Genomic DNA, 26,271 nt, shown 5'->3' with positions numbered 1-26,271 from the left:
AGGCTTGTCGTTCCAGTTCGCTCCAGCTACGTTACTTTCCGTTCAATGTCCGTTCAACATGTCGTTCAACTTGCGTTACGAACAGTTCAATCTGCGTTACGACCCGTTCAATCTGCGTCATTTAACGTGCTTCACAGCTCGTTTAATTACTTTTACTTATGACACAGAATTCACTCGACCTGTCTTTATAGATACCTTAACCTCAACATGATGATGAGTAACCGTTCACTTAAAACAACTGATCGAACTGTACACGTTTACTAATCTTGTACTTTCTATGTGGTTAAAACTGAAGCAAATATTTGACGACATCAACACGACAGTAATCATGCCTGTGCGTTTGTTTGTTACACTGAAAATGAAGATGTTGTGTGATTGTTTTGAGTGTGTTTATTTTGACATGCGGTCGAAAATTTAAAAAGTACTCGGCGGGAAAAAAAGCGCAAACACATTTTGGATGGAAAGGCTGCTCAAACAAAACCGTGACAAAAGATCATAACAAAAACACGACGAAACGAAAGAAATCGGGTTTCGATAGCCAAAAAAACATAAAACTGCGATCACACTGGCGGATTGATTTGCGGCGTGTGGTGATCGCACACATTTGTTCAATTGTTCAAAGCCCTACGCACCATTGTTTGTCCAACATCAACCGGTGGCATTGGGAGACACCACTTAAAAGCAGGAAGGCTACCAACCCTGCCCAAAACATCAAGACACATTACAACTAGATCCAACACGGCCGGTTGTAGCTGCGGTCAATTGTCAAACAGCACACCGTCAGCTCTTTGTTTCTTTACCTTCATTTTTGGTGAATGATTTCACCACCATCATCTTTCCATCACACTAATCGCGCAAGGTCACGCTAGCAGAAGCCCAACGAACCCTGCGTGCGTTGCATCACGCTGATGGTACAGACAGAGGACGCAACGCACATCAGCCAGCTCCGTAGCCCGGCCAGTACCTTCGCATGCGTTGGGTGGCAGCATTGCCGACAATCGGTGATATCTCCGCTCGCGCAAGTTGTATGGTAATTGTCGAATTAATTGTGTCCACATACGGTGGCATTTGGCTGCCGGTGTTGTCACCTGTACACGGGTTATTGGAGCCATATACACCGGAGTCGCGAAGAATGGTAAACTTGTTGGTGCGAGGTCGGGAAAGGCATCGCAGTGTTTCTTGTGTGTCGAGTCTCTTTCATCGGGGGATGAGACACTCATGTCTCATGACATCTCCATGGTTCAATGGGATCCTTACAATCGTGTGCGCTTACTGAAGCATGGAGGTCTCTCTCCGTTGTTTGTTTATTACATAGTGTATGATCTCATCGTACGCAGCGGACAATGCTCTGTAGGTGAGATGTTTCTCGTCTCGATGCAAGTAAGGTCACACACTGAGAAGTCATAATCCATCTCGTAAGTCATATGCAACGAAGCAAGGATATGATCTAAAGTTATGCATAGTACTCCGGGGCTTTATGCACTTCCAACGGTCACCGGTACCTATCCTCACTCGGAATGTTGAAGGACAGCGTGACAGAGTGTTTCATCGGCACGAGCCTAAAGCTTAAAGTTAAATAGGATTGACCCTGGCGTAAGGGTTTAGGGTCAACTCGGATGTCGCATAAGGCGGATAAAGTCTCTTTCACTTCTTTAAGCTTCTATCGCCTTAGCCCTAAATATGACGACACTAAACTACCTTCATGTAGTGTTTTGGAGCTTATTCTTACATTCACACGTTGTCTGCTCATTAGTTCCCGTTTTCGTTTCGGGAGCTCTTGCTCGCTTAAGGTTTACTTCCAACTTTTAAAGTGACGATTTAGATAAAAAGCTAAACGAAATAGCTCAAAACCTTCGTTTATGCAACGTTTGGTACGCGTTTGGCAGAATGGATAGAATTCTCAAACACACATGTACGATAACTTACCATTTCGTCCAGGCTCTTCAGATCGTTCGTGACGATCTGTGGCTGTGGACCGTACATCAGCATTGGTGACTCCGATTCGTGGTCCTCCTCCTCGCTGTCACTGTCGTACAGCTCCGTTTCCGTACCGGTGGATATGCCAGCGCCGGTTCCACCGCCACCCTCACCTTCGGTCTGTGTTCCACAGCCTACACCAGCGTTAGCCCGATTGTCGGCCGCTATCTCCCGATCGATCTGACGCTCCATCTGTACCAGCATGGGCGCAAGCATACCTGTGAAAGGAAATCGCTCATTTAAAATATCTTACAGATGCAAGTGAAAGATGCTAATCAACCATTCCATAAGCTTAAAACACAATTATTTCGTCCACCGTACCAACCAGCCCATGACCTACGGCAATATGCCAATGACATCATGATATGCTTGAGCTTGAGCTTTATTTAGAATCTAAAAATATTGATTTTGTACATCCGTCCGTCGGCTGTTATTTCCCCCCAGACAGCCAGTCTGAGTCATCGTTGCGGTGGCCGGCATTATTGACCCAGCCGGGGTGGCGCACCCAATCATCCCAGGCTGGCCCACGGAAGGAAATGGAAATAAAAGCACACAAACAAACGCACACTCCAACCAACCGTGGGGAAAACTTACCGAACTTGGCACCACGTCGCGCAACTTCCAGCAGGCACAGGATGACGTGTTTTTCGTTCTTGCGCATTATCAAATCGTCCGTTTCGAACAGCAGACACTCGAGAATCTGAAGGCTTTTTCTGCGGTTAGCAAATTGCGGCGAATGGGACGAAAAAAAAACAATGGATATAGAAATGAAAAATCGAAATTATACATACATTCAGGCAAGGCGTAATGGAAAGAGAGAGAGAGAGAGAAAGAGAGAGAGAAGAAGAGATCGTAAAGTCGATGCTTTTGGCACGCAATCGTTTCCAATGCAGGCAAATGCACCGCGTGGAATGTGATGTCCTTTGCATAAGTGTAATTTTTCTATTTATAGAGCTGGATTTCATAGTTGCACATTGGACATTTTCTGGGTCACCGTAAGGATAATGGCGTGTACTATCGATGGTAAACCCTCTGCCATTGCAGGATATTCGGGGGAATCTTTCAACGGAAATGCTTACCTGCACCATGTGATAAAGTTGGACACGTTGTCCCGGGCGAAGAAGGTGCCACTCTTGGCCGCGGCCAGAAAGTGCACATTGCCCATGCTAAGGATTGGACCGGCCAGCCCGGATGTGATCGATTTCGTCATGGATTTGTTTCGTGCCATGCGTCGGGCGACGTATTGTTCGGCGGCCACTCGTACGTTGTTGGCATGCTGTGTGGTGTGGTAAAAGGCAGAAGAATGGGAAAGAATATTAATCACCTGCGGAATGGGACTGGACGTACTACCGTGTGTGTTTGCGTATGTGGTCATAAAATGGACAGGGTTGGTACGATATGTATCTTTGGCGAATGAATTTCGCCGAACAATTAAACGCACACGTTTGTGCGAGTGCATGCGTACCCATCAGCACGGAGTGATTTTATTTGGCAAATCAACCACAACCACAAAATATACGTGCTGCGACAGTAATCGGTTCCGATCGACAACAATTTCGAACCGGTGCGGAATTCTTAACGATCTCGACCGGAGAAATGTGACGTCCGTTGACGAAACTATTTTCCTTTTCATTTTTCCTTTACGGCGATTAAGGGGGTAGTACATTATATAAGTTAAGGAAGGATTTGTTGGGATTAAACAAATTAAAGGATTCGATGGAGATTTAACTTTACTTAACACTCAAAAGACACTCGATTTATAAAGTTATTGGCACTACACAATTGAGTGTGTTATGTCCTGTTTGCGTATGAAAATTAATCCATTGTAAAGAAGTTGACTCAATGTAGGTTCATTTTTTTTTCAACAACTCAAGGAATAAAAAAAAATGAACTCCGTTTATGTTAAACTCTTTGTAATCATTAAATAAAATCAATAACAATCAAAAAGTTTCAAGTTGCTAGAGTGTACTACCCCCTTAACGCATTATTTAATGAAAATGTAAGTAATTGATGCGAAATGGGGAGTACTACATGACCACTCTACAACGCATCAGGAATAGTTTAACGATTGTGTTCTACGACATGTCAACGTCGAATCGATGTTAAGAATATTATATCGGAGAAACCCACTACAGCGCAACGCACAACAGTGTGGAATGTTACCAACATTCACATCATTCGCATCATGTGCGTAATATTAGCAACATCGCCCAGTGGTACAATTCAAAAATAAAACATAAAAATGAGTAATATTGAAATTTTTGTTTGGCACGCATGAAAATTTCTTATGAGTAATAGTCGAAATTTCAGCACGTTGTTGGTGAGAAAAAGGATAAAAATAAGCCTCGCCACACGTACCGAATCGTCAGCGTAGAATCAACCATTTTTCCATGGAAAGCGTGTAGAATCTCACGCGAGCGCATAAGCGTCCTATACACGACCTCACTAATAAAGCAATCACAACGCGTCGAGCCGGATAGCTTAGCTCATAAATATGGACAGCAGAACACAAACCCCAAAGGCGAGCCAAACGAGAACCGATCGTAAAAGGATCGATTTGCGGTCGACATACGCGAGCGGGTTTGACGTCGTGTACAAAGTCCACACAGTGAGACCCATTAAAGGTGGACGCGGGGCGGCCACCAAAACTCCCAAACGATACTAACATATTAACGGTGGAGATCTGATCGTTCGATTTCGCACGACCCGAATAGTGGATCAATATATTTTTGTCTTAATTTATGCGATCGCTTGTGTGTTTAGGAGTTCGCTGCTGTACGCTGCTAATTCGGATCGTACCGGCTAACCCACCTTCCATATTTATACCCTGCCCCGACCCGATACAGCAGAAAAACCCTCACCGAGGGCTGGCACGGTTGCGATAAGATATCACACACGCGCCAGCCCTTTTTTTACGCCCCCGATGCGAATGAAAAGCAAAGCGGCGCCCGGTTCTGAATGCGAATTTTCCATTTTCGTCCGCAGTTAGCTACAAGATCCGTGTGCGCCAGTGTTGCCCTTTATGGTGACCGGGCCAACCGCCCTGTGTCCCTGTGTTCGGCGTCAGTACAACAACAAAAATTAGATGTGCGGCTAACGTTTCGGGGTTGTATTGCTTGCCACTGCATTTCCCTTCGCGCCCTCGGTACGATGCAATTGAAGCAACAAAAAAGCGTTTAAAATAGCGTGACAAATGCAGCCATCTCAAAAAAGGGAAAAGACTCCGCGAGGTGACCGGATGGGGATGGGGACGCGGTCGTTTCAGCCGCACACTCTCTTTCTCTCCGCAACTTCACGTTCCAGCTCGAAGGGTGATTCTTAGCCACCAAAAGCGTATGGAAAAGGCGACTTCATTATCGCAATTATATGCTCGTTGCACACCCGACGACACTAAGCTCCGGTCGGCGAGACCTGGCCGAAGCGGATGGATTGATGGTTGGTGCCTTCCCAAACAAGGAAGCGAACGAGTGTGTTTCTCCACGTACCCGGTGTACCGCACGGCGCATCGGGGCTGCAATTTACCATCGGAATTACGACCATGGTGACCTTGGCTTCGTTGCCTCCCGCAACAATGATCCCTGGTGTGCAACGGTCGCACTCCATGCAGGCATGTCAAACGTTCGAATATTGCAGCAAGACCGCGCAACAGCAACACCAGGAACCGAGTGCAACCGTTATGTGAAGTTTGCCATTATTGCCACCCGACGAGAACTTTACCAATAATTCTTACCAAACGGTAAACTGCCATACAGATTCGCCCAACTTGCTTTGACACCTCTGCCGATGTTAGAATCACACATCAGAAGCCGTGACGCATCGTCGACAACCCCATCGTGAGCAGCCACCTGCATCGTCCGCCACGTCCTCCACACCAACGTGGGGGCAAGAAAATTGATTTTTTGCTTTCTATTTCATGCGAACCGTGTTGGCCACCCGTTTTTAAGCCACTTTGAGGCTTCATTTGCGAACCAAATTGATAGGAAAATAACGAGGAACGGAGCCAACCAAAAAATAGCCAACACGACCAACCGCTTGAAAATGGTCGGTATTGAGGGGGGACGGAAAAAACCAACAAGAATAGACGGACTATTACCGCATCACGACCGATACGTGAGCTTTACGAATCGTGGCGATCACTTCGTCTTCAGTCCGGGGTCACAGTCAGAATGCTCCCTGCCGCACGAACTACACGAACGCTACGTCCGCAGGTCTACAGGTAGAGCAAGCGCGGGCCCCAGTCCGGTGTAGCTCAGCGTATCTACCGTAGAACAAAACGTCAATTGTCGTTCCAGCGCTTGGACACCTACGCGTTTGCATGACAAACTTAGCTTCCACCTTCCTCGTCCACCGTCAATTCCCACGGTCCCACGATTTCTCGCAGCATCAACTGTCAAACAGGCGCGTGTGGCTAGTGGACAGCCTGGTCTATCGGCACGGCTTCGACTTTTGGTCATACAAGCGCACGAGAGACAAACTGTTGCTGTTGCGGTTGGTTGCGAGCCCTTCTCCTCCACTGCACGAGTCGTTGGACGGCAGTGGTGGAGTACGAGAGGAGGTCAAACATTGGCATCGCGTTACTGCGGGTCGGTTTATGGAGATGAGATGAGACACAAAAGCGGTCATAATCACACGCTACCCCCCTATTACCGATGTCAAGATCATAGCGGACCTCCACTGAGGGTACCATTAGCACAAATAGTGACGCTTGTTTGGTCAAAGGTTTGCCCATTTCAGGCCGGATCGTGGCCTGGCCGATTGGTATTAGATGGGGGAGTAAGGGAGTTTGGGAGTTGTCGGGAGATCCTTCAATAATGTGGCTTTTGTTTTTTTGTCCCCCCTCGTCGTTCAATGTTTAATCTTCCTAAGCCAGTGTCAACATTCGTCCGGGGACGGAAGATGATGATGGCCGAAATGGCGAAAAGGTGCGACGCTAAGAACGCAAATGAACATCAGAGTCGTTTTAACGCGGACCGCTTTGTGTGCATCAAAGATCAAAGGATTGCGAAAAAACAGGTAATCCCCGTTCATGAGGGCTTTGGGGATTATGTACTCGCGATCGACGATAGGAAACCGTTCAGAACGACCGGTGGGCAAAATTTGAATAACGTTCCGAAACGAACCGACGGACAGCTTCCAAGCGCGTTCAAGTGATACGCCATTTTGCACCTAAAAATAAAGTCGTAAACATAACAACTACTCCCGATATTAACGATCTATCGGACGCTGAGCAAAAGGATTTAAAGATTGTGTCTGAGTTCTTTGGAGCTCGTAAAATCTTCCCCTTTGGACGAGTTCTTGAGAGAGGTCTCGTTGAATCTTTGACTGCGTCCTGCTTTTATGGAACTGTCAGACCTTACGGAACGTTATGGATTTAGTTCACATAAATGTTTAACGATCTCCTCCGATTGTGCGGAGTTGAGCTTCGCGGCTGGATAACGAATGGCAATGCAGTAGTACATTAGTTGTATCCCATAAGAATGCCGTAAATCCTTGTCGGGAGTTTAACAACTTGGAGATCTTTTAAAACACTTCATAGGGGTCACCTAAGCAATTTGAAAACGATACAGCATACTCCCTCCTGTGACTGTCAATAGGAAATGTTTTACTAAAACATCATAATTTGGGTGTACTTGGAATGATGTCAATTCAAGCACTAATCTTAGATAAAGCTGACAATGTGTCAGGATCGCTTTTAGTAATTCCCTTCCCACCATATTTCGACAAGCCGACATGCCTAACTTCAATCTTTGAAGATCATCTTCGACGGCTTGAACGTTCATTGTCAAATGTCGACGTCCTTCAGCAGAGAAAAAGCTTTTAAAAAACATTTCTAACGCAGTGTTCAACAGAACTAAACTATGCGTTAAATGTCTCGGCGCGTGTACTCCGAACACGTGTTTCTAAGTTATCTAGTGAATGAAATCGAGCCAAATTGAGGGCATTAAAATTCCTACAATTTTATTGTACTGTTGGTAGCTGAAGACCACCGTACGTCTGGTCCTGCAAACCCATTAGGTCTGGTTAGGTTGGTGCGCTGTTTTGCCAGTGGCCCGAAAGTTCAAGGAACTCGTGTTGCATGTGCGAAGCCACCCAATCACCAATAACCTCGGGTGAGTGGGTGAACAGAAAACAAATACTGGCAAACACCGCGGAACCGAGCGGCCTCGTTGGGGCCCAAAAATGGCGTGCAAGTTTTGATTGATAAATGGACCGTACTGATGGTGGACAGACAAGGAAGAGTTAACCCGCGAGACTGATACACGCCTGGCCAGATATCAGAATGTCAGAGACAAAACAAGAGTGTTGTATTGATGCTAAAGTTCCGAAGGTGGAGTCTCATTTGTCGCAGAGCTCTGAAGAATTAGAAGTACTCTATCCGATTCCAGTGACATTAAGAGTGATATACTTTAGAGACGAAGACAGAAAAGAGCAACAGTGAACTGTCTTGCTGATACCATTCGTTTTAACATAATTTTAATAATATTAGACACACTTTTCATTTTAATTAAATGTCTTTAACATTGTTAAAAGAACTGACATTTACTTTCAAAATTGAAAAAACATATCACGACGCTCCGCGAGTTCTTGAGCGCTATATAAATAGCAAGCCTCGGGTAAATCCCTTCCGAATCTTAGCCCAGCGACGGCGGGTGTGATACTTCACATCGCTACCAACCACCACCAACAATCACAGAGCTGCCACAGCTGCATTCCGTCCTACTGGGTCGATGATAAGCGATTATTTAAGCCATTTTCCGCCGGCCCATCTCACCCACTCGGAGCCGGCGCATTCTCGAGCTCATAAAGCGTTCAATTGCAGCCAATTCAAACACAACCCCTTCTAAAAAATCAACCATCAACCGACAAACCCAATTTATTCCACCCGTTCGCGGGAACTAGCATTTTGCCGTTGGTTTGACGCAGTTGTGTGGAAAGACGACCAAAACGTGGTACGTATTGTGGCACCAGTGTAGCATATCTCGGGTGCAGAGTGTGTGTAGTACGGGGGGCTCTGGGTGCATATGGAAAGTGAAACCTCCCAAGAACCCGTTGCACGCCCAGCATCCGTTTCGAGCTGGTTTGCGTGTGTGTGTGTGCGTGGATTTAATCCGGGCTAGTTGGCCTTTGAAGCAGCTGAACACTCCTTCTGCCCAGTAATGCTGGTGGCTTAATGCTGGTGTTGTGCGTGGTTCTATGTTGGGCCAGTTGTTCTAAATAAATTTTCATTCCCATCGCCCATCGTTATTTCACACCGGAGGTCGCACCAGTAATCCTTCCCCTCCCCCAGTGGGCATACCGGGCTGAGGGGAACGAAGTGGCCGGGCCGTGGTCGTTTTGAAAACAAAATGAAACAACTTGCCATTAAATCCGGCGGCACCGCCAAGAGCATCAGAATGCAATGCTGCGCTTCTCCTCCACCGGTTTTCAAACTAGACAGAGCGCTACACGGCGGAAGGGCCGTTAGCGTTAGATGATGTGAAGACCCTCGCGCGCTAGTGCTACAATTTCGGGGGACTATTTTTAGGGAGTTCCCAGCATCGTCCGCCCATCGTCGTCTACCACCCAACGATGGTGGTGACCATTCTTTCAATCTTGGTCGTTCGATCGTGGTGTCTCTAACTGCTCTACCGCTGCGGTGTCATCCAAAACCCCCTAAAAGGTACGTCCGTACACGCATCAAATCGGCACACTTCCGCATCCTAACGCATCTTAACTGGCAGCAGCGGGTGGTACCGTCCGTGCCGACGATCCTCCCAACCATCGGGGTGGATTGCACCACCAAGTGCGGCGTGCAATAATGGGGGATTCTATTTACGCCACGATCCGTTCTACCGCGGAACGACGAACACTTTCGCCCTTTTACACTTTGCAGGCACTCGCGCACGGTGGTTCTGGTTCTGGCCCGTCAGCGTGACGACGTATTTAGAGCAATACACCCCACCCCCCACCTGCGCGAGTCCACAATTCGGCTAGAAACCTACCCCCAGCATGCGCAATTTCCTATTTTCATGCGTGGTGGCGTTTGATGTGTGTCGCATCGGCACGGAGTCATTCTTTTTTTGGCTGCCGAGCATAGTTGCGGTGAAGTTTGTGCGGAAAGCACAACATCATCGCAGAATCACCCCACAGCAAACAAACACAAAACAAAAAGCGGAACGATTCCCGCCAAATAAGGAGCACAGCTCGTGCGTTTCGGCACGTCGATCCGATCGGGCGAGTAGCAATCGGTGCCCCAGCATGATTCAACAGGTCGTCGTCGTTGTCGCCTGCCTAGCGGCCGCGTGGTTGTCAGCGTAAGTGCGAGCGCAGGTCGTCATCATCTGCAGATCAGGGTCGTGGATGGTCCTCCTCCCCATCGCAGCATGTGTTCGAGTTCGCGGCAGCAAGTTCGAGTAGCAATTTCCTTATCCAGCGCCAGCGTCCCGTACGGCTGCGACGTCTAGTGGCAATATCTTCGCGAGTTGACCTTCTGCGTACACCAACAAGGCGACAAGGTCTCCGGGTGATATGCGGCGCCAGAACGCAACACCCGTTCGGTGGAGATTCTTCCGCACCGGCTGTACGCGGAGAGATCAACGTACCTGGCTCACGCGCAACAAAAAGGGACGAGAAAACCTTGACGTGCGATTCTAATAAGGCTGCCGGGGCTCGCACGTAAAGGCGACAAGAGTTCGCCGGCACGAAACCAACTCCGGAAGCATGTTCGGAAGTAAACCGTTGCCGGTGCGAAAAAACTGCGCATTGATAGTGAAGATAGAATTTGCGCTGAAAGTTTTTCGGTGGGCGAAGTACTTTTGGGTGTCTGTGTAGCTATCGGCAACGAGTTCTTCCAAAACGATATCCATAATCGGGATCCAAGCGCGAAGTTCAAACAAAATGTCGATTTGTAGTGTTTAAAAACAATTCAACCTGAACGTTATGGTAAAAACCAGTTTATTCTTGCTTGCTTCCATCGAATTCTCTTGCAATTCCAGACTGCCGACGACACATGTGGACAGAAAATTGGAACAATACTTACTACAAATCGTTCCCCAGTGTCGTGCGAGAGTGGGCGCACGGATTTGAGGAATGCGATGGAATATCTTTGGGTCGCGGGACAGACAGAACCGATGCAGTTAGTCTGAGCGCGTTTGAGACATTTGTTTTGAAGCGTTCGCAAGGGGGAAAGCAACCTCCCGTTGCCGGGTGAAGCAAAATCGTCTTCAAGTTAATTGGTGTTAATGAGTGCTGGGGAAGGGAGGACACAGCAACAGCAACAAATGCAGCGTTTTAATTTAAGCAATCAGAACTTTCAACAATCGACAACACTCCGGAAGATGCCAACGGTTGCCGGCTACTAATGGTGACAGCTTTCGGAATGGATTGTGCTGCGTGATAAATTCCAAACGGTTATCCACCAATAGAGGAGTGGACGAACAAGTGCATCGGGTGAAGGGAAGAATGCATTCCATAAATGAGACGATTCCAAAACCCACCACCATTAGCTGCCAAAGCAATAGCGGGCCGTGAAAGTATGCATAAGCGCATGTGCATGGGGCGCGCGGAGTTCCATCTTGCCTACGACGGGGTGGACAATTAATTGAGGCAAGGTTAGTGATCACGCTAACACGCGTAGGGTGGTGATCAATTGTTTTATTCGGGACACGCTCGCGCAAGGGTTGAAATCGGAAAGTTTCCACCGCTTGCTGTTTGTGTAGTAAATATTTCTGATGCCTATTTTATTGTTTACTTAGTAGTAGGTTCATTAAGTGTGATAATTTAAATATTTTATTGAACCCCACTTGCTGTTACCTCGGGGTCTGATAAAATTAGCATAGTTCAACAACAAATCAAACAGCAAGGAATGCCCTGTTTTCATACATAAATAACAACCGGTCGTCCAAAAAGTATCCCCTCTCAAGGACGATTCATCTCGATCCATCCTTAAACAGTGTCGACCCCGAAGATTATGTACATAAATTGTAAAATTTATTGCACTACCAAAGTGTGTGCCGGTGCAATTTTATAACTTTCGCCAAGATTGTAAAACTCAACCGTGGTGGTGAACGGGCAGTGAAGAAAAAGAACCACATCGGGGGTTGTAAATGTATGCGCAATGAAAAATAAAAATTTGTGTCAATTATTTTAAAACTCATCCACCGAGCAAAGCACGCAATATTTGTTTCACCACTGTTATACCATCGTACGATCATTTGTGTAATCTGGTCTGTATGTCGAAATTTAAATATTTTAGTTTGGCAAACAAAAACCTACCTTGCACAGGGCTACGCCCGTATCCAGACGGTCCATAAAGTTTTCCACATTGATGCGCAGGTCCGGATACATCGTGTTCAGCCATTCGGCCAAATCTTCGCGCATCGCGTACAGATACTCTTCGCTCGATTTGAACGGCCGGTATGGCCGTGATTCCAGCAGGACGGTGTTCATTGTGGTGCTGGTTTTGCTTTACGTTCGGTAAATCGTTGAACCTTTTTTTTTTTTGCTTCCAATTCGTCCTGTTCCTTTCTTAATTAGCTGATTAGTTGACTAGCTTATTGTGTATGGTTTAGTGTTTATGTCTCGACAATTCTTGCGGAATCCTTTAGGAAACAAGTGTAAGCTTCTATCTTCTTTTAGGCTTTGCAGCGCCTTCCACGTTCGTGCATCGATTGGATTTTCATGGAGTAAAAATCTGAAAAAGAAAACAGTGAAATGGAAAGTTAATTTAACACATCGAAAAAGAATGGTGCAAATGGAAGAAACACACTAAAACCCCATTATTGACAACAGGCAGCTAATCAGAATGTTAATTGCCCATAAATATGTGAAAGAACAAGAGAAGAACCCTAACGGAGAAGTCTGTAGATACAAAATTAGCTGTTGTGCAGTGTGAACCTGCGAGTTAATGTATTAAACACGCTTCCCTTTGAACTCGCTCTCGCGTTTTCCACCTCAAGTTAGAAACTCTGCATAAAATGGAGTTATTAACAAAATCAAACACGATAAGGGTAATGAAAATGAAAACTAATCAAAAAGGAAAACGAATGCAACCAAAACAAGCAAACTTAACAGCCGAAAAGCAACAGGGAATGAAAGAAGGGAAACAAATATGAAGGAAAGTGAAAAGATAGTCAAGAACGGAGGAAAGACCAGGTAGAACGAATGCAAGGAAGCCACCAAACCAAACCCAGAAGAAGAAACAGCACGACCCAAACAGCAGACAGAAATAAAAAACGATGAATGACGGTAATGCGATAGCGCCGGTAGGTTAATTGGAAGTACGATGTTTAACGTGACCGCACCGGGGGCCGCTCGCCACGTATTCCCCGATGCACTCTTCTCTGCTAGCCACGTCCACCACGATGGCATGACGATCGTGCGAGGGTACTGTTTTTGTACCAACCCCACATTACATGACCGAGGTGCCAATGGACAGGGATCTTTGGTTTGGTGTTTTTTCCATGCTTTGTATTCTCGATGTTTTGCCGGCTCGTCTCAGATTTCGTGTCGGTTTTATGTTACGTGCAGTGCCAGGTGAGATGAGTGTGTAATACACCTTCAACCACCGGCTGACTGATGAACATGCGTCCAACATATGCAGTTTGGCAGGGCAGGCAAAAGGCAACAAATGATCCGCTAATAGAGGTATCGGCCGTACCACCTTCCCCTGCGCCGCAACAAACAAAAAGCCCGTGATTACCCTCTTAAAAGATGTTAAATCGACTGAGATAATAAGATACTGCTCGAGGCATGAAAAAGGGAAAGAATAAAGGTACCCAAAAGTCGACACACAGGGTGAATCGAGAGGGGCCGCAAAGTGACATAAAACAAAATGAAAACAGAGTAATAATTTGTTGAAGGAAGCTTTAAACCAATTTGTAGGGTACAGTGATTTTTGCCCCCGGAAAGAATGCCGGGTGCCGGAATTCAAGTTCACGCATATCTCGTTTGCGGCCCTGTGTACGATTATCGTTCCGAAGGTGACCGCGCGGTGTCGGGACGAACAGGTCCGTCAATGCGATAATAAGGCGGTGGTAGAAATGTACAATTAGTTTAAATAAATCGCTTGATAAGCAAATGGAAAGGTCGCCCGGTGTAGGTTTTTGACAATTTAATTAACTTCATTCGCACGCGCACTGTAGTGCCGGAGGGCATCATGATCAGTTTTATCCATAATTAGTCAATCTCTGTTAGTCAAATTGGAAAACAATGCATTCTTTCCGTCAAAGACCACTGAGCATGACACGAGAGTTTTGTGATTTAGATATTTCTTTTGACAGTCAGATAATCCTTCTCTCGGAACTCCCAGGATCAATGTTATCCCTCCCTACAATGTGGGAGTTGATCTACATCCACCCTTATTAGAGTCCAATATCTTCTTCTTTATTGACACAACAACCTCAAGAATTCTAGACCAGCCATTTCTTGCCTTCTTGGCCTTTAATTACCCGTTGGTAGATAGTCGGTGCTGTGTACCAAGAGATTGGTCCGAATTGGATTTTTGGATAGGGTCCTGTCGTGTGAAGACTGATGCCGCTACCAATACACCAAAGAGGGCGAGACTACATTGTAGGAAGATCACCTATGTCCTAGTTAGAGTTCAATGTCAATTCTTAAAATTCTGCAACAGCTCTTTTTTGAGAACCTCAAAGACACGTTGGCGTCTTGACACTTAGTGTCTTCTACAGTACTATACGAAGAGTTTAGTCAAACAGTTACAGACTTCTTTCAGATAACTTCGATGATCCTTTATCAGTGCCAGGTTTGTTTACTAGAAATACTGTCGGTTTACGTATTTGTAACAATCATCATTGGAATCGTGTTTCTGTATAATGGAGTGACTATCTCCTCCTAATGGAAAAACAAAAATAAATCCAGCTGATGAGAAGTCACCCTTCAAATAATACCACAGTCGACTTTATCTCCATATTGACTGGATTCAACATCCCGAATGACTTAGGTAATTCGTAGATCAGTGCTCAACATAACCACAATTGAATATCAACCCGACAAACAGTTACTAATTTTGAACCTTACATGCCTGATTACCACTTTGTTAACTTGACTAAACAAAATTTTATAACTTTCACAATCGAAATGTATTCAGTTACATTAGTTTCAGTAAGTATAGCTTACTATACATTAGTTTCAGTAAGTATAGTATAGCAGTATAGCTCAATGATCTGCTAGGTGTATTATGGGTGTACTAGTTCAGCCTTACGAGAATTATAAATATTACATTGTCAGCTGGAGATTCCACCGTATTGAAGTCCTCAATGTCCAGAAATTTAGGTAATTTAGCCCCCTGTATGCTGTACAACAGCCAACTACATGAATGACACATAACCAAACGTCCTTCCAAACCTCGATTTTAACGCACCACCAATTGATATTTAGCTATTTTGACGGACAACTGCGTTCAAGCCTCCGCGATAAACTTTGATTTATTGTGCTTTGCTTCATCCGAATACAATCGAAGAGAAAATATTGCGTAACACCACTTTGCCAAAATTGATTCATTCGCTTTCTTTACCCGAGCTGCTGTTTTGTGCTGTTGTTGGGTGTTTAACAAATCTGCCACATAAAAGTTAGCCATTCATGCATTCCATGTAATCGTACAATAGAGGCTCCATAAAAAAACGCTTTAAAATTCAGCAATTTTTCACCTCTTGGCACAGTTCCCATGGTGAATATTTATTTGACACTTTCTGCATGGAGCTATTATGGAAGTTTTACAACTTCACACTACTTTAACACAAAAGAGCAATAAAAGAAAATAAAAAGAAAACGTCCTAGGGTGGTGGTCTCCCACTACGACCCCGAAAAACCGTGTCGGACATAGTGAGACGCTAGACGATTGGCAAACGTTTTGAAAATATGCGGAATTTTGAAGAGTGTCTTTTTGTTGGTTGCCGTAAAAGATAAAGCATAACTACCGCTACCGAGCGATCCCGTGATTGATGTCCAAGACCTTTTTCTCCCCGGGTAGGAAGAGAAACGGACGCCTAACAATGGGTCCAAACCTGGGAAGCTGATGGTGGGCAGACGTTGTGAGGTTTCACTACCAGGACGACTACCGAGCGGTATCGTTACTCCCGCAAATTCCATGCCGCGGGCACACGCATGCTTTCCCCACCGCAACTCCATCGTGCCGTCCGACCAGCTCCGGAGGCATGCGATTATTCTTACTGCATCGAAATTTAAATGACGAAATAAGTAATAGCTTCAGCGTTGCCCACCATCCCCCGTCCCGTGCCGGTTAAGCCACCAGCAAACCAAAATGCCAGACACGCTGACGTGTCCGACTGCAGTGGAAAGAAGCGGTTTGCAAAAAAAAAAAAAAAAAACACAAAACAAAACAAAAAAAGACTAAAATTGTTCGCATCGAAACAACGAGGGCCCCGCACACAGCATTGCACCCGAAAAGTGACCGCATTTCGGCAACGCCGCGAAGGTGGTTCATGGCATTCCGATGACTTGGCTCCACCGACTCCATCCGTGGTTGGCGAAAAACCTGGCGCGCTTAATGAGCGGGCGAGTAAGAGAGACGTTAGAAATGGGGTCACTCAACCTTCCAACCTTTAGTGGCGGGATTTTGGCGTGCGTACGATGGTGGTGCTATGTTTTGACGGCCCCCGAGAGGTTGCGCTAATCTGCGGGCGCAACCGATATGACCGAGCGCCGTTAGTGATCAGTTGGGAGTTAATTTTACATGATCGGTTGCAGTGCTGTCGCAGGTAACTGCTTCATCAAGGTGGCAGTTCGACTGGGCACGCGGTTCGAAGTTCGTTAAGTGGACACTCATCGGACACAAGGCGATTTTTCTCTGGGGTTTGTTTATTATATCATGGCGAAACAATATCAATGAAGTGTGGCTTAGCGTAGTTTATCCAAAATTGATTTGCTGGTAGTTCATGGTAGGCGCAAGTTTTCTGAAGATCAAGTGACAATAAATAACTGGATAATGTTCAATTTGCCGTATAACTTCGATAAACCTTTGAGCTGCTAATTCGGAGATATTCCTTTTAATTGATACTTCGATGAGTCCCGAAATGCCAGCCCAAAGAGTAAAATCATTGATCAAACTACGATTTGCAATTGGGTGCCCAGAATTCCTCTAAAGCCTGTAAACCAATTTGATTGAAACTTTCATCACGTGTTATCATAATCATAATCTACTCATCCAACACATTTATTGCAGTTGATTCCTTGCAGTTGATTATAAAAATATGTCTAAATGTGTTATGGACAGAATGAGCTTCGAGCTTGTGTATCTCTTTTTGAAAAAAATAATAAAACATAAGGGTATAATACTAACAAACATTAACAAAATAAAGTGGCAGTAAATAAAAGTGGCTAATACTAATACTAATACTAAAGAAAGATGAGTATTGCATTCAGCACAAATAATTCATTAAATATATTTCATTAGAAATGGATGAGTACGTAGCTAAAATTGTTGCTAAAAGCAAAAAATTTGCAATAAAATTATTAACAACAATCCGCATAAATAATGACATTTCAGCAAATTGTCCCACTCTTCGTCATTTCATGTTTGATCGATGAGTATTACTAAACCGCACAGTTTTCCATTAAAAATATATTACGTTATTCTGCCGCAATCGTCCCACGGTTGTAAGCAACACATAGCGCACACGATAAGCGGCATTAGTTCCCGTGCAAGGAAAAAGCCATAAAGCTTGAAAGTACCACGCGCACAAAGCAATCGTAAAAGGGCAGATTAGCGTGCGACGAGCCCTTTACACGGGGGTACCATTAAATGGTGGTTCTAACAAGACAAACGCATCATAAACACAACTTTTTTTTTACTTTGCAACGCAGCAACGAAGCGAAGAGAAAAAATCCCACCATTGAATGGGGAAAAAATGGCGTAAAGTGGTGTTTTCTTCTCTTACAAACTTTTCCTAATTTTTCACCGAAATTGAGCAACCACAAGGGCGTGAAATTTAGCAAACTCCCCCTTGTCTTGCAAAACGGGGCGTGCGATGCCGATGGAACAATTGTCGCTTTACATTGCACCATTTTGTCGCTTACCGAAACGGGCTGTGTCTGTCATAAATTTGATAATTAAACACGGTCGACCACGGAACTGAAACTGCCCCCAAGCCAGTTGCCAAAAAAAAAAAAACGCAACCCAGCGGACCATCATTACACGACACAGAGTGCATTCGGGGCGTCGGACAGCACCGGCAGCACTAGTGGCGTTATTCAACCGTCAGATAAGTGCGTGCCGTATGGTGCGGCGTGAATGGCGAGTGCAACCCGTTGAAGAAATGTGGGAAAGATGGATGGGAAAACATGATGCTGATGATTAGATTACGATCAATGGTGGGGGCCAGTTGCTTCACCGCGGTTTGGGGGTGGTGATGCTGTTTTCATTATGCTTCTAATTGCTAGATCGAAAGCCATTGCCTAACAAGAGGCCAATTTGCCGAAGCGACAAATGAAGCTGTATCTTTTAGATGATGCCGGCGATAAAGAGAAGGTGTAACAAAGTAGGGCTTGTTCGATGGTAATGTACTGTTGTTCGTGGTTTATAGACCATTTGAAAGAGAACGTGAGAAGAGATGCATTTTGAGTTCTTTGTTTTTGTTTAAAAATAAATGTCTTTCTTTTCTTTTCACAATAATTAGTTGAATTAAACGATATATCTAAAATTTTTTAACATTCCCATTTTCATCTATTCTGTTTAATGCTGTGCGTTGTTCATTATTTGAGAAGTATCTCTAGAAAAATATTTCAACCTCGGAAGATGGATTAGTTCTAAAACAATCACCTTCATAAAGATTTATTTATTAGGAGATTTCTCTGAAGATTTTATGCCGTTCTTATTGTTTGTCCACTAAACCGATGCGACATATAAAACATATTACGAACTGCTTGCTCTAACTGGGAAAATTGCTCTAGTTGTTAAAGAATCTGACTTAGATACCCTCAAATAATTATTTGCTTGCTCATGCTTATTACTGTATTTTTGTAATAACAGCTTAATGTGCACAGAATTTTGACTTTTCTTTTACACCATACTGCTTCAAAAAAATATTTTTCGCTTTTTATTAATAAAGTTCACATGTAGCAAACTATTGGAAATAACCGCTCTTCCTAAAAAAACTCCGTCACATACAATACAAAAGCTAAAACTGAACAGAAGTTCATTATTAGTAGACTGTTATTAATGTTCTAAAACAGATAAGTAACTATTATTACTTCAAATTAAATCCCCTTTCGTTTAGCTACATTTTAATGATGTCAAATATTAGTTTTCATACATTTGATTGATATAAAAGTTAAACCCATTGCATCATACCAACAGTTGGACAGTTAATGAAGCGTTGAAATGTCCTTCTAGAAGGTAAAGCACAAAACACATCCTTCCTTGTACGTATTTCGAAAGGACTACAGCACTAATTGCACAACCGGAAAACGAACGGTAAAAAGAAACGGAAAACAACATGTCAACTATAATGTATTGCCCGACGGATGCACTGAACCATGCGAAATGCGTGGCGCAAAGGTGTAAAACGGCACACAACATAGATCAAGCCAGCGAAAATGAAGGCTTGAAATTAATTCCTTTGGCCACCACCGTTTAGCTTTGGGCAACTCTTTCACGGTCAGTGCATTTTTGTTGTTTGCCTGCCTGCGTGACTGCGTTTGCTTGTTAAGCGTTACTAAAGCATAGCTTCTGCACAACACGCTGTTTGGGGATGCAACTTTTATGCCACAATACTTAACGACGCTGCAGATGACGTTAAAGAAGCGAAAGCCACCAATTTCTCAACATGAGGGGTGGTTTAAACTGTGCGACTAAATTTTAAAATTAACATAAAACCAATGCGAACTCACAAGTGGATCCATTTTGAGGATGTTGTCCCCAGTAGCCATAATCATGTGCGATTCCTGGCAAAAGGACACCTCCATGCGTTTCGTAATCGAAAAAAAAACCTCAAACTGTTTTGATTCAATCGCTTTCAATTGCAATGGCCAATCGAAGTTCGGACAAAACAAAAAATGGAACCAAAACCAACGAACCGGTATTTTTATAGCCCCGGCAGGCCCCGGCGTTGAAAGCATCGCGCCCCGGCCGCTCCAATCAATCGGCGGCGGCCAATGCTAAAAGCCGCGCACGGCAACCATACCCGCGACGCCCCATACGCGGAAGCTTGATTAAAAAATTCCATCATCAAGGTCACCGGCATGCGGCAACGCACACCGGGGCAAAGTAAACGTTGAATGAGTCAACGTGAAAATGCGAATCCAAAGCAAGCAACAATAAAAAAAACGAAACCGAAAGCAACCGCACGAATGAATGTGGCAGTGAGAAGCGCGGGGGGAATGTGAGAATGCAGCTGGGCAGGGTGGAAAATAAAATCAAAACGCAGATAGATAGCACAATCACAATCACCATTGGCGGCACAGACTTTTGTGGTTGTGGAATGATTGTTTGTTTGTTTGGTGTTTCTTAAAGCATTTCCTTTTGCGCGGTAGTCGGCGGTACGAGATGATGCAGTTCGGTGCATCCGCCATTGCAATGCAATAGACGAGCAACTCTCTCACAGATCTTTTTATGGATCTCGTCGTGTTTGCTCGGGCAAACGTTTCCAGTGTCATTTTTTGTTTCTTTTCTGCCTCGAACGTCACGTTCTCGGCTTGCGTGCAGACGTAATCTTTGTTCAGCACATGAGCCGGAAGTTGCAAAAATCGTTTGAACAAACGGTATAAAATAATAATAATAAAATGGAACAAATATAGCACAACTTTAGCAGATAACAGGCCAGATAGAGAGTTTCAGCAAGTAAGCATCGAACCCTATAAACATCGTGTTTGGTTTCGTTAATCCGCGCAAACCGATATGGGATCGATAGTGAGGACCATTGGGTCAGTGAACGCTTGTAAGTGCTTCAAGTGTCGCCTTAAAATATCAAGGAATAACCTGCCTAGTGTCGCTAATGATAAGATGAAGTGAGAAAGCATTTTAAAAGCATCATGAAAAAACATTTATTACGCTTAACATTTCAATAGTTCGTCGAAGGTCGCAGAAATATCTGATAAAATAAATTAAACCAGTGTATCGATCATTAAGTGAGAGCCTCAAGCATTTTGTAACGTTTGGCAAAACAATCTTCAAGATTTTCAGACAAAAATATGATAAATTATCTGTCAAATAATTGTGTTTCTTAATTTAAATGTCGGCCATTTTGTGAGAATTTCTAGTGTCCAATATTACCTCTTCCCGTTTTTCATAACAGGTTGGTCGTTATGTTAAATGTACATCCAGAAACGATGTAAAAGCTTGTATATTTCGAAAGGTTTCTCATTCCTCGAAATCTTACTAAATAATGAAACTCGATGTAATATTTTGCTATCTTATTATGTGCGTATTAAGGTCGATACAAACAGTGACACTGGTTAAGCATACATGCCAACGTGGACGTTGAGAATCCGCCTCTTTGGCTTTAAAATTCACACGTCACCATGTCGTTACAGTACGGCAATGGTACGGTGTAAAAATCTTTCGCGCTCCATGCGACAGAATAACGATAATTCCATATGCCTACCGCGTCTGCTCGCACATTTCTTCGGCCTTAAGCGTCCAGCATGCTAATGGAGCCAGTAAACTTCTGTGATTTACGGTAGCGGGTACGATCGATTCGTGCGCTTGTGGAATTCTGACACGTTCACGAGCGACCTAAAGTGGCTTAGTTTATCTTCCGTATGGGTCACATTATCTCGAAGTTCCTTCCACACGGTGGACCACTCCATTTGGGGCCAAGCGCTGCAGTTGCAGTTTTCTAATCAATGAGCGCATTCTCCAAGCTCAGCAAGCAACTGAGTGAACTGAGTGAAACGAAAGCAAAATTATCATAAATCGCACATTACTCACGGGGGCCTTTTCCGTTCGTGTCACGCGGTGGGCAAAAGCATTAGGGTAGTGGTCGCCCCTCATCCACGCAACCCTTCAACCACCATCACCCCCAACCCTGCTTGGTGACACAATCAACACTCACTCACATTGAACGGGCCCTGTAAATTACGCGCGAGCCACGGAACTGGCACAGCACCACAACATCTCTACGCTATCAGTCCGGTATCGGGACGCAGCTTTACAAACGAACAAACGGGCGGTCGCAGCGCAAAGGGAAGGGACCAGGCGAATTGGTACACCCCGCCCCCCCCGGGGGGTGTTTGATTTGTTTCGACATCTGGCTTCGGTTGGCCGTGAGTGAGCAGGGTAGGCGAGCGAGCGTATGATAACAGCGCCACCGCTGATTGCATCGACGACCATTAAGTGGCCCAAAAGGTGCAACCATAATGTGCGACGTGACACACGCGGGCGCACGAAAAACGAAAGGAAGCATTTGAAAAGGGGTTTTACAATCCAACCCCGGTGGTCAGGCTGTACGACGGTGCGTTGCGGTGACGTTAGTGGCAAACCCTTTCCGAGTCTGGCCAAAGTTCAAAGTGTGCTAGTGGGTGGCCGGGCTTTATTCGATCCGCTTCGAAGACCCGTCATATTGATTTTATTTCTTCTTCCTGTCTAGACGGAGACGCTTTCCGTTCGTTTTGCTGGTGGATGTTTTTATGCTTCCCGAAGGAACTGACACGCTCGCAAACAGACAGTGTGATGTGCGATGATCGATGAGCATCGTTTTGTACTGCCACAGCACACTTCTGTACTGGGTTTACTCTGAACGGCTCGATTTTAATCCCGCATGCTTCATCTATTCCATTTTGACCATAAATGGGCATTACAGGGTTTTCGAAATAATTGCACACAGCGTTACTGATTAAATCGTTTTTCTGTCTGTAGATGTAGCTTTCATTGCTCATTGGTCATTGGTAGAAGGTTACGCATTCTAACGAACCTGCACCACCCCAGAACACACGCATCAAAAGAAAAAAAATGGCTGCGCTAGAAAAAAAACCCCATCCAAGAACGAAAGAAAGTGGTCGTTAAAAAAGGAAGAAGAATTAATAAGAAAAAAACTAAATAATCGAAGTGTAGTTTGGTCACGTTTTACGCCATTGAATTATTGCTCAAACGAGCAAAATATGAAATGGGTTTAGCAGACGACGATAGAGAGGAAAGGAAACTAACACTAAAACAATAGAGCAAAGTAACTCAACGACAAAGTTTGTTCGTTCAATCTTACTCTATGATTTCTTCATTACTTTATGGAAATGAAGTAATGAAGTAATAAAACGAAATATTGTAATCAAAACAATAATTTAGATATAATAATTTTTGATATAATAAGAGTTTTCCTTTAATTTTACTCCTTCGTTTTTCTTCATTCATTCTTTTCTCTTTTTTTCTCGACACTTGAACTATTAACTTTCTTCCAACATCTTTAATTTCTGAAGTACTATTGAACTGCGGTTAACTTCAATTAGATGATGCAACGTCCGGAAAACATTAACACATTATCCAGAATTTATAAAATTGACACCCCTAAGTATCGACCAATAAAGAAAAGTAAAAATACTGGCAGTTCTAGGGTGAAAAGAAGACGAATAGATGTATTAAACCTACGTAGAACTTTATATCTCAGCTTTCCAAAGGATGTTGAGAGTAAATAAACTAACATGAAGTAGAAAATATTAAAAATGATCGATAGCCATGTACACGTTAAACTGTTTGAGAGTGTTGGAAAACAACAACAAAACTCCGCAACAAATTAAATGTCCCCTGTTACTAATTCACCGTCAATGTCATTGTGCCCGAATGTTATGATTTCCAATATTTGCCCTTCGATAACTTATCAAACACAATCGCCATGCGGTGCACTGGTCCACCCTTGCGCGAGCGCTTGATTCGTGATACAGGCTTCATGAGATGCTTTGAGGAAAATCTAACATCCGAAAGGGTGTACCGTAAGTGTGTATTGAAAAACCGACCTTATCAGCTGCTCCGTAACTACAGCCCAACCGCAACACTCCCGAACGGGCAATAAATTATCGTTCGAATGTTGTGCCACCACCGCCGGGTACGTGGCCTATGTATTTGTCGCTGGGTAGCGCAAGTTGCGTATCATAACACGCACCGCGGGTGCGTTATGCGCAACAAGTCAAACAAAGTGTTGTTCTTCTTCGGTTCTTTTTTTCTCCCACAACCCACCCGCGGTTCGACGGTGGGTCAACGATGATAAGCCACATCAAACAAAGCACAACACACCACTCAGCAATGATCCTTTGGACAGGAATTGAAAAGAACAAAGAGCAGCACGATTGGGTTGAGCCGCCCGATAGTATTCTATTCCCATTTGCTACTTCTACTTTCCGCCCGCGAACCGGAAACGGATTGAGAAGCAACAAATTAATTTCACAACCAAGCAAGAAAACTAAGCGGGAAGAGTGGATTAATCTTGAGAATGAAAAGAAATGACAACAAACGAATAAAACACACAAAAATGAAGCGAGTGACTAAAAGCAGAAATAGAATAACCAACGAAAGGAACAGGGGTTTTACAGTATGCAGATTATCACATACACCGCTCTTATGTGTTTGTGTGTTTATGTGGGAATACATACCGAATGATTTCCGTTCTCTTGCCGTTCTACAGCGGTGGAACGCGATTCGTCTTCCTGTATCTGTTGGCTTCTTTCGCGCCGTTGCACCCAACGTGTTCCAAGCGTGTGGTGGATTGTTTTATTACTTTCTCGCTCTCTACAGCACCGCGACTACTTCCGGTTCCGTTGGCACCACCGTTCGCACGTACTTCACTGTATCTGTCGTCGTCGTCGTCGTCGTTCTAACGCCTTTCAGTGATGGTTTGATCGTAAAGGATATCATGCTGGCAACACACGGCTGCTGCACACAAGTCTTTGAACGCTTCGGGCTCGTGCTCTGATGTCAGAAGCTGTATCAAAGTAGGCTTTTTTTGTTGTTGCGGAATTTGCACTTGTTTGTTGGTTTTATTTTCACCACTTTTTCGCCATCACCACTGGGGAGAGGGATTCAATCTGTCACTGAATGTTGCCAGCAGCAGCACATAAATGGAAGTTTTCAAGAGACGAAAAACAAAATGAACGTGTTGCCTTTGTTTCTGTTCTTCATTGGGAGGAATTCTATTGTTTTATATTCTCATTCGTTTATGTGTCGCAAAATGGATGGAAAGAAAAAAAATCACTGAAAAAGGCATGTCACACACAAAAAGGGATTTAAATTCCAAAAGTAAATAATTAAAGTATGAAAAAATAGAGAATTTCCCATTAAAATTTGGACAACTAGTAAATCATTCTATAAATTTTAAAAAAAGAACAAGATGCAAAGAAGAGGAACAGCAAGTAAAAATTTTAACAAAAAATTTGACGACAGACAGCAGCTGTCATTTTGCTAGGACATAAATAACACATTTGCTAACACGGTATCAGCAGCGTGGGGGTTGGTTTTTACCAATTTTAAACATTTTCACTTAAAGCGCACTTCACAGTTCAACCCCTAAAATTACGCTTCCTGATGTACAACCAAAAAAACGCGCGTCCGATAAGTGTTTCTCAAGTGTTTTCTCACTCTGTAGTGTTCACCGTACGGTTCGCGGTGTTGGGTGACTCTCGACTCTGGGTGGCATAAGTGATCGTCTCTAATGTGGTCCCGTGTTCTCCTTCAACCGCCCCTTCTAAGGGGGCCCAAAAAGGGTGCGCGAGCGAGGTCACCAACCAGACAAAGCGATACGAATGGGAAAAACAAATGGTAAGACAAACGGAATGAAAGAAGCAAAAAAAAAAGTGACACTATCTTGCGACACCCGCGATCGTGTGTCGTCTCCATCTGCGTCTCCCCAACCATATCGTGGCGCACACTCTCACTTTCCACGACCGTGTTCGTCGTGTGTGGTAGTGAAGTCTGAAATTCTCCACCAGCGCGTCGTGACCATACTGTTCTGCTACAGGGTGAGGGGCCAAATGTAAGTAAAACACTGCCAAAACCCGAAACGATTCAGATGGAAAAACACACAGAAAAGGGTGAGAAAAGTGTGTGGGAAAAACCGAAAAACGTGAGCAAATAACCGAAGCGAGGTGAGAAATGTTTTGCTATTTTATGCATAATGGAGGCGCGTTCTTTCCTGATGCCAGCGCCAACGTTACGACTGTGACGGGGTGGTCCGGGCGTTCCATTGCACCATTCGTTACCGAACACCGATTGCTTTTCATCCTCCACCAGCGAGGAAGCATTAAATTGCCTTTAATCAAACAGGATGCAGCTATCAGAGTAGGCTACTGGAGTTGCTTCGTACTGGAGTGCACAATAGCGAAAGACGAAAAGAAAAACATTTGCACAAGATGATAAAG

At 44.3% G+C, this 26,271-nt stretch overlaps 1 protein-coding gene across 1 annotated transcript in view; it reads right to left on the bottom strand.

Moving 5' to 3' along the window:
- Nucleotides 1-24,752, bottom strand: part of LOC128302094 (GAS2-like protein pickled eggs) — a 33,568-nt gene extending 8,816 nt beyond the window's left edge. Inside the window, exons 1-5 of the mRNA XM_053038824.1 lie at nt 24,511-24,752; nt 12,232-12,649; nt 3,057-3,253; nt 2,572-2,690; nt 1,927-2,195 (exon numbers count right to left, since the gene is read on the bottom strand). Of these exons, the coding sequence (XP_052894784.1) occupies nt 1,927-2,195; nt 2,572-2,690; nt 3,057-3,253; nt 12,232-12,405 (759 nt within the window). The 5' untranslated portion in view covers nt 12,406-12,649; nt 24,511-24,752. The remainder of the gene's footprint in view (nt 1-1,926; nt 2,196-2,571; nt 2,691-3,056; nt 3,254-12,231; nt 12,650-24,510) is intronic.
- Between the last annotated feature and the right edge of the window lie 1,519 nt (nt 24,753-26,271).

Source organism: Anopheles moucheti, chromosome 2 (genome assembly GCF_943734755.1).
Source record: "Anopheles moucheti chromosome 2, idAnoMoucSN_F20_07, whole genome shotgun sequence".
NCBI lineage: Eukaryota > Metazoa > Arthropoda > Insecta > Diptera > Culicidae > Anopheles > Anopheles moucheti.
This window is presented reverse-complemented; position numbering and strand designations above follow the sequence as displayed.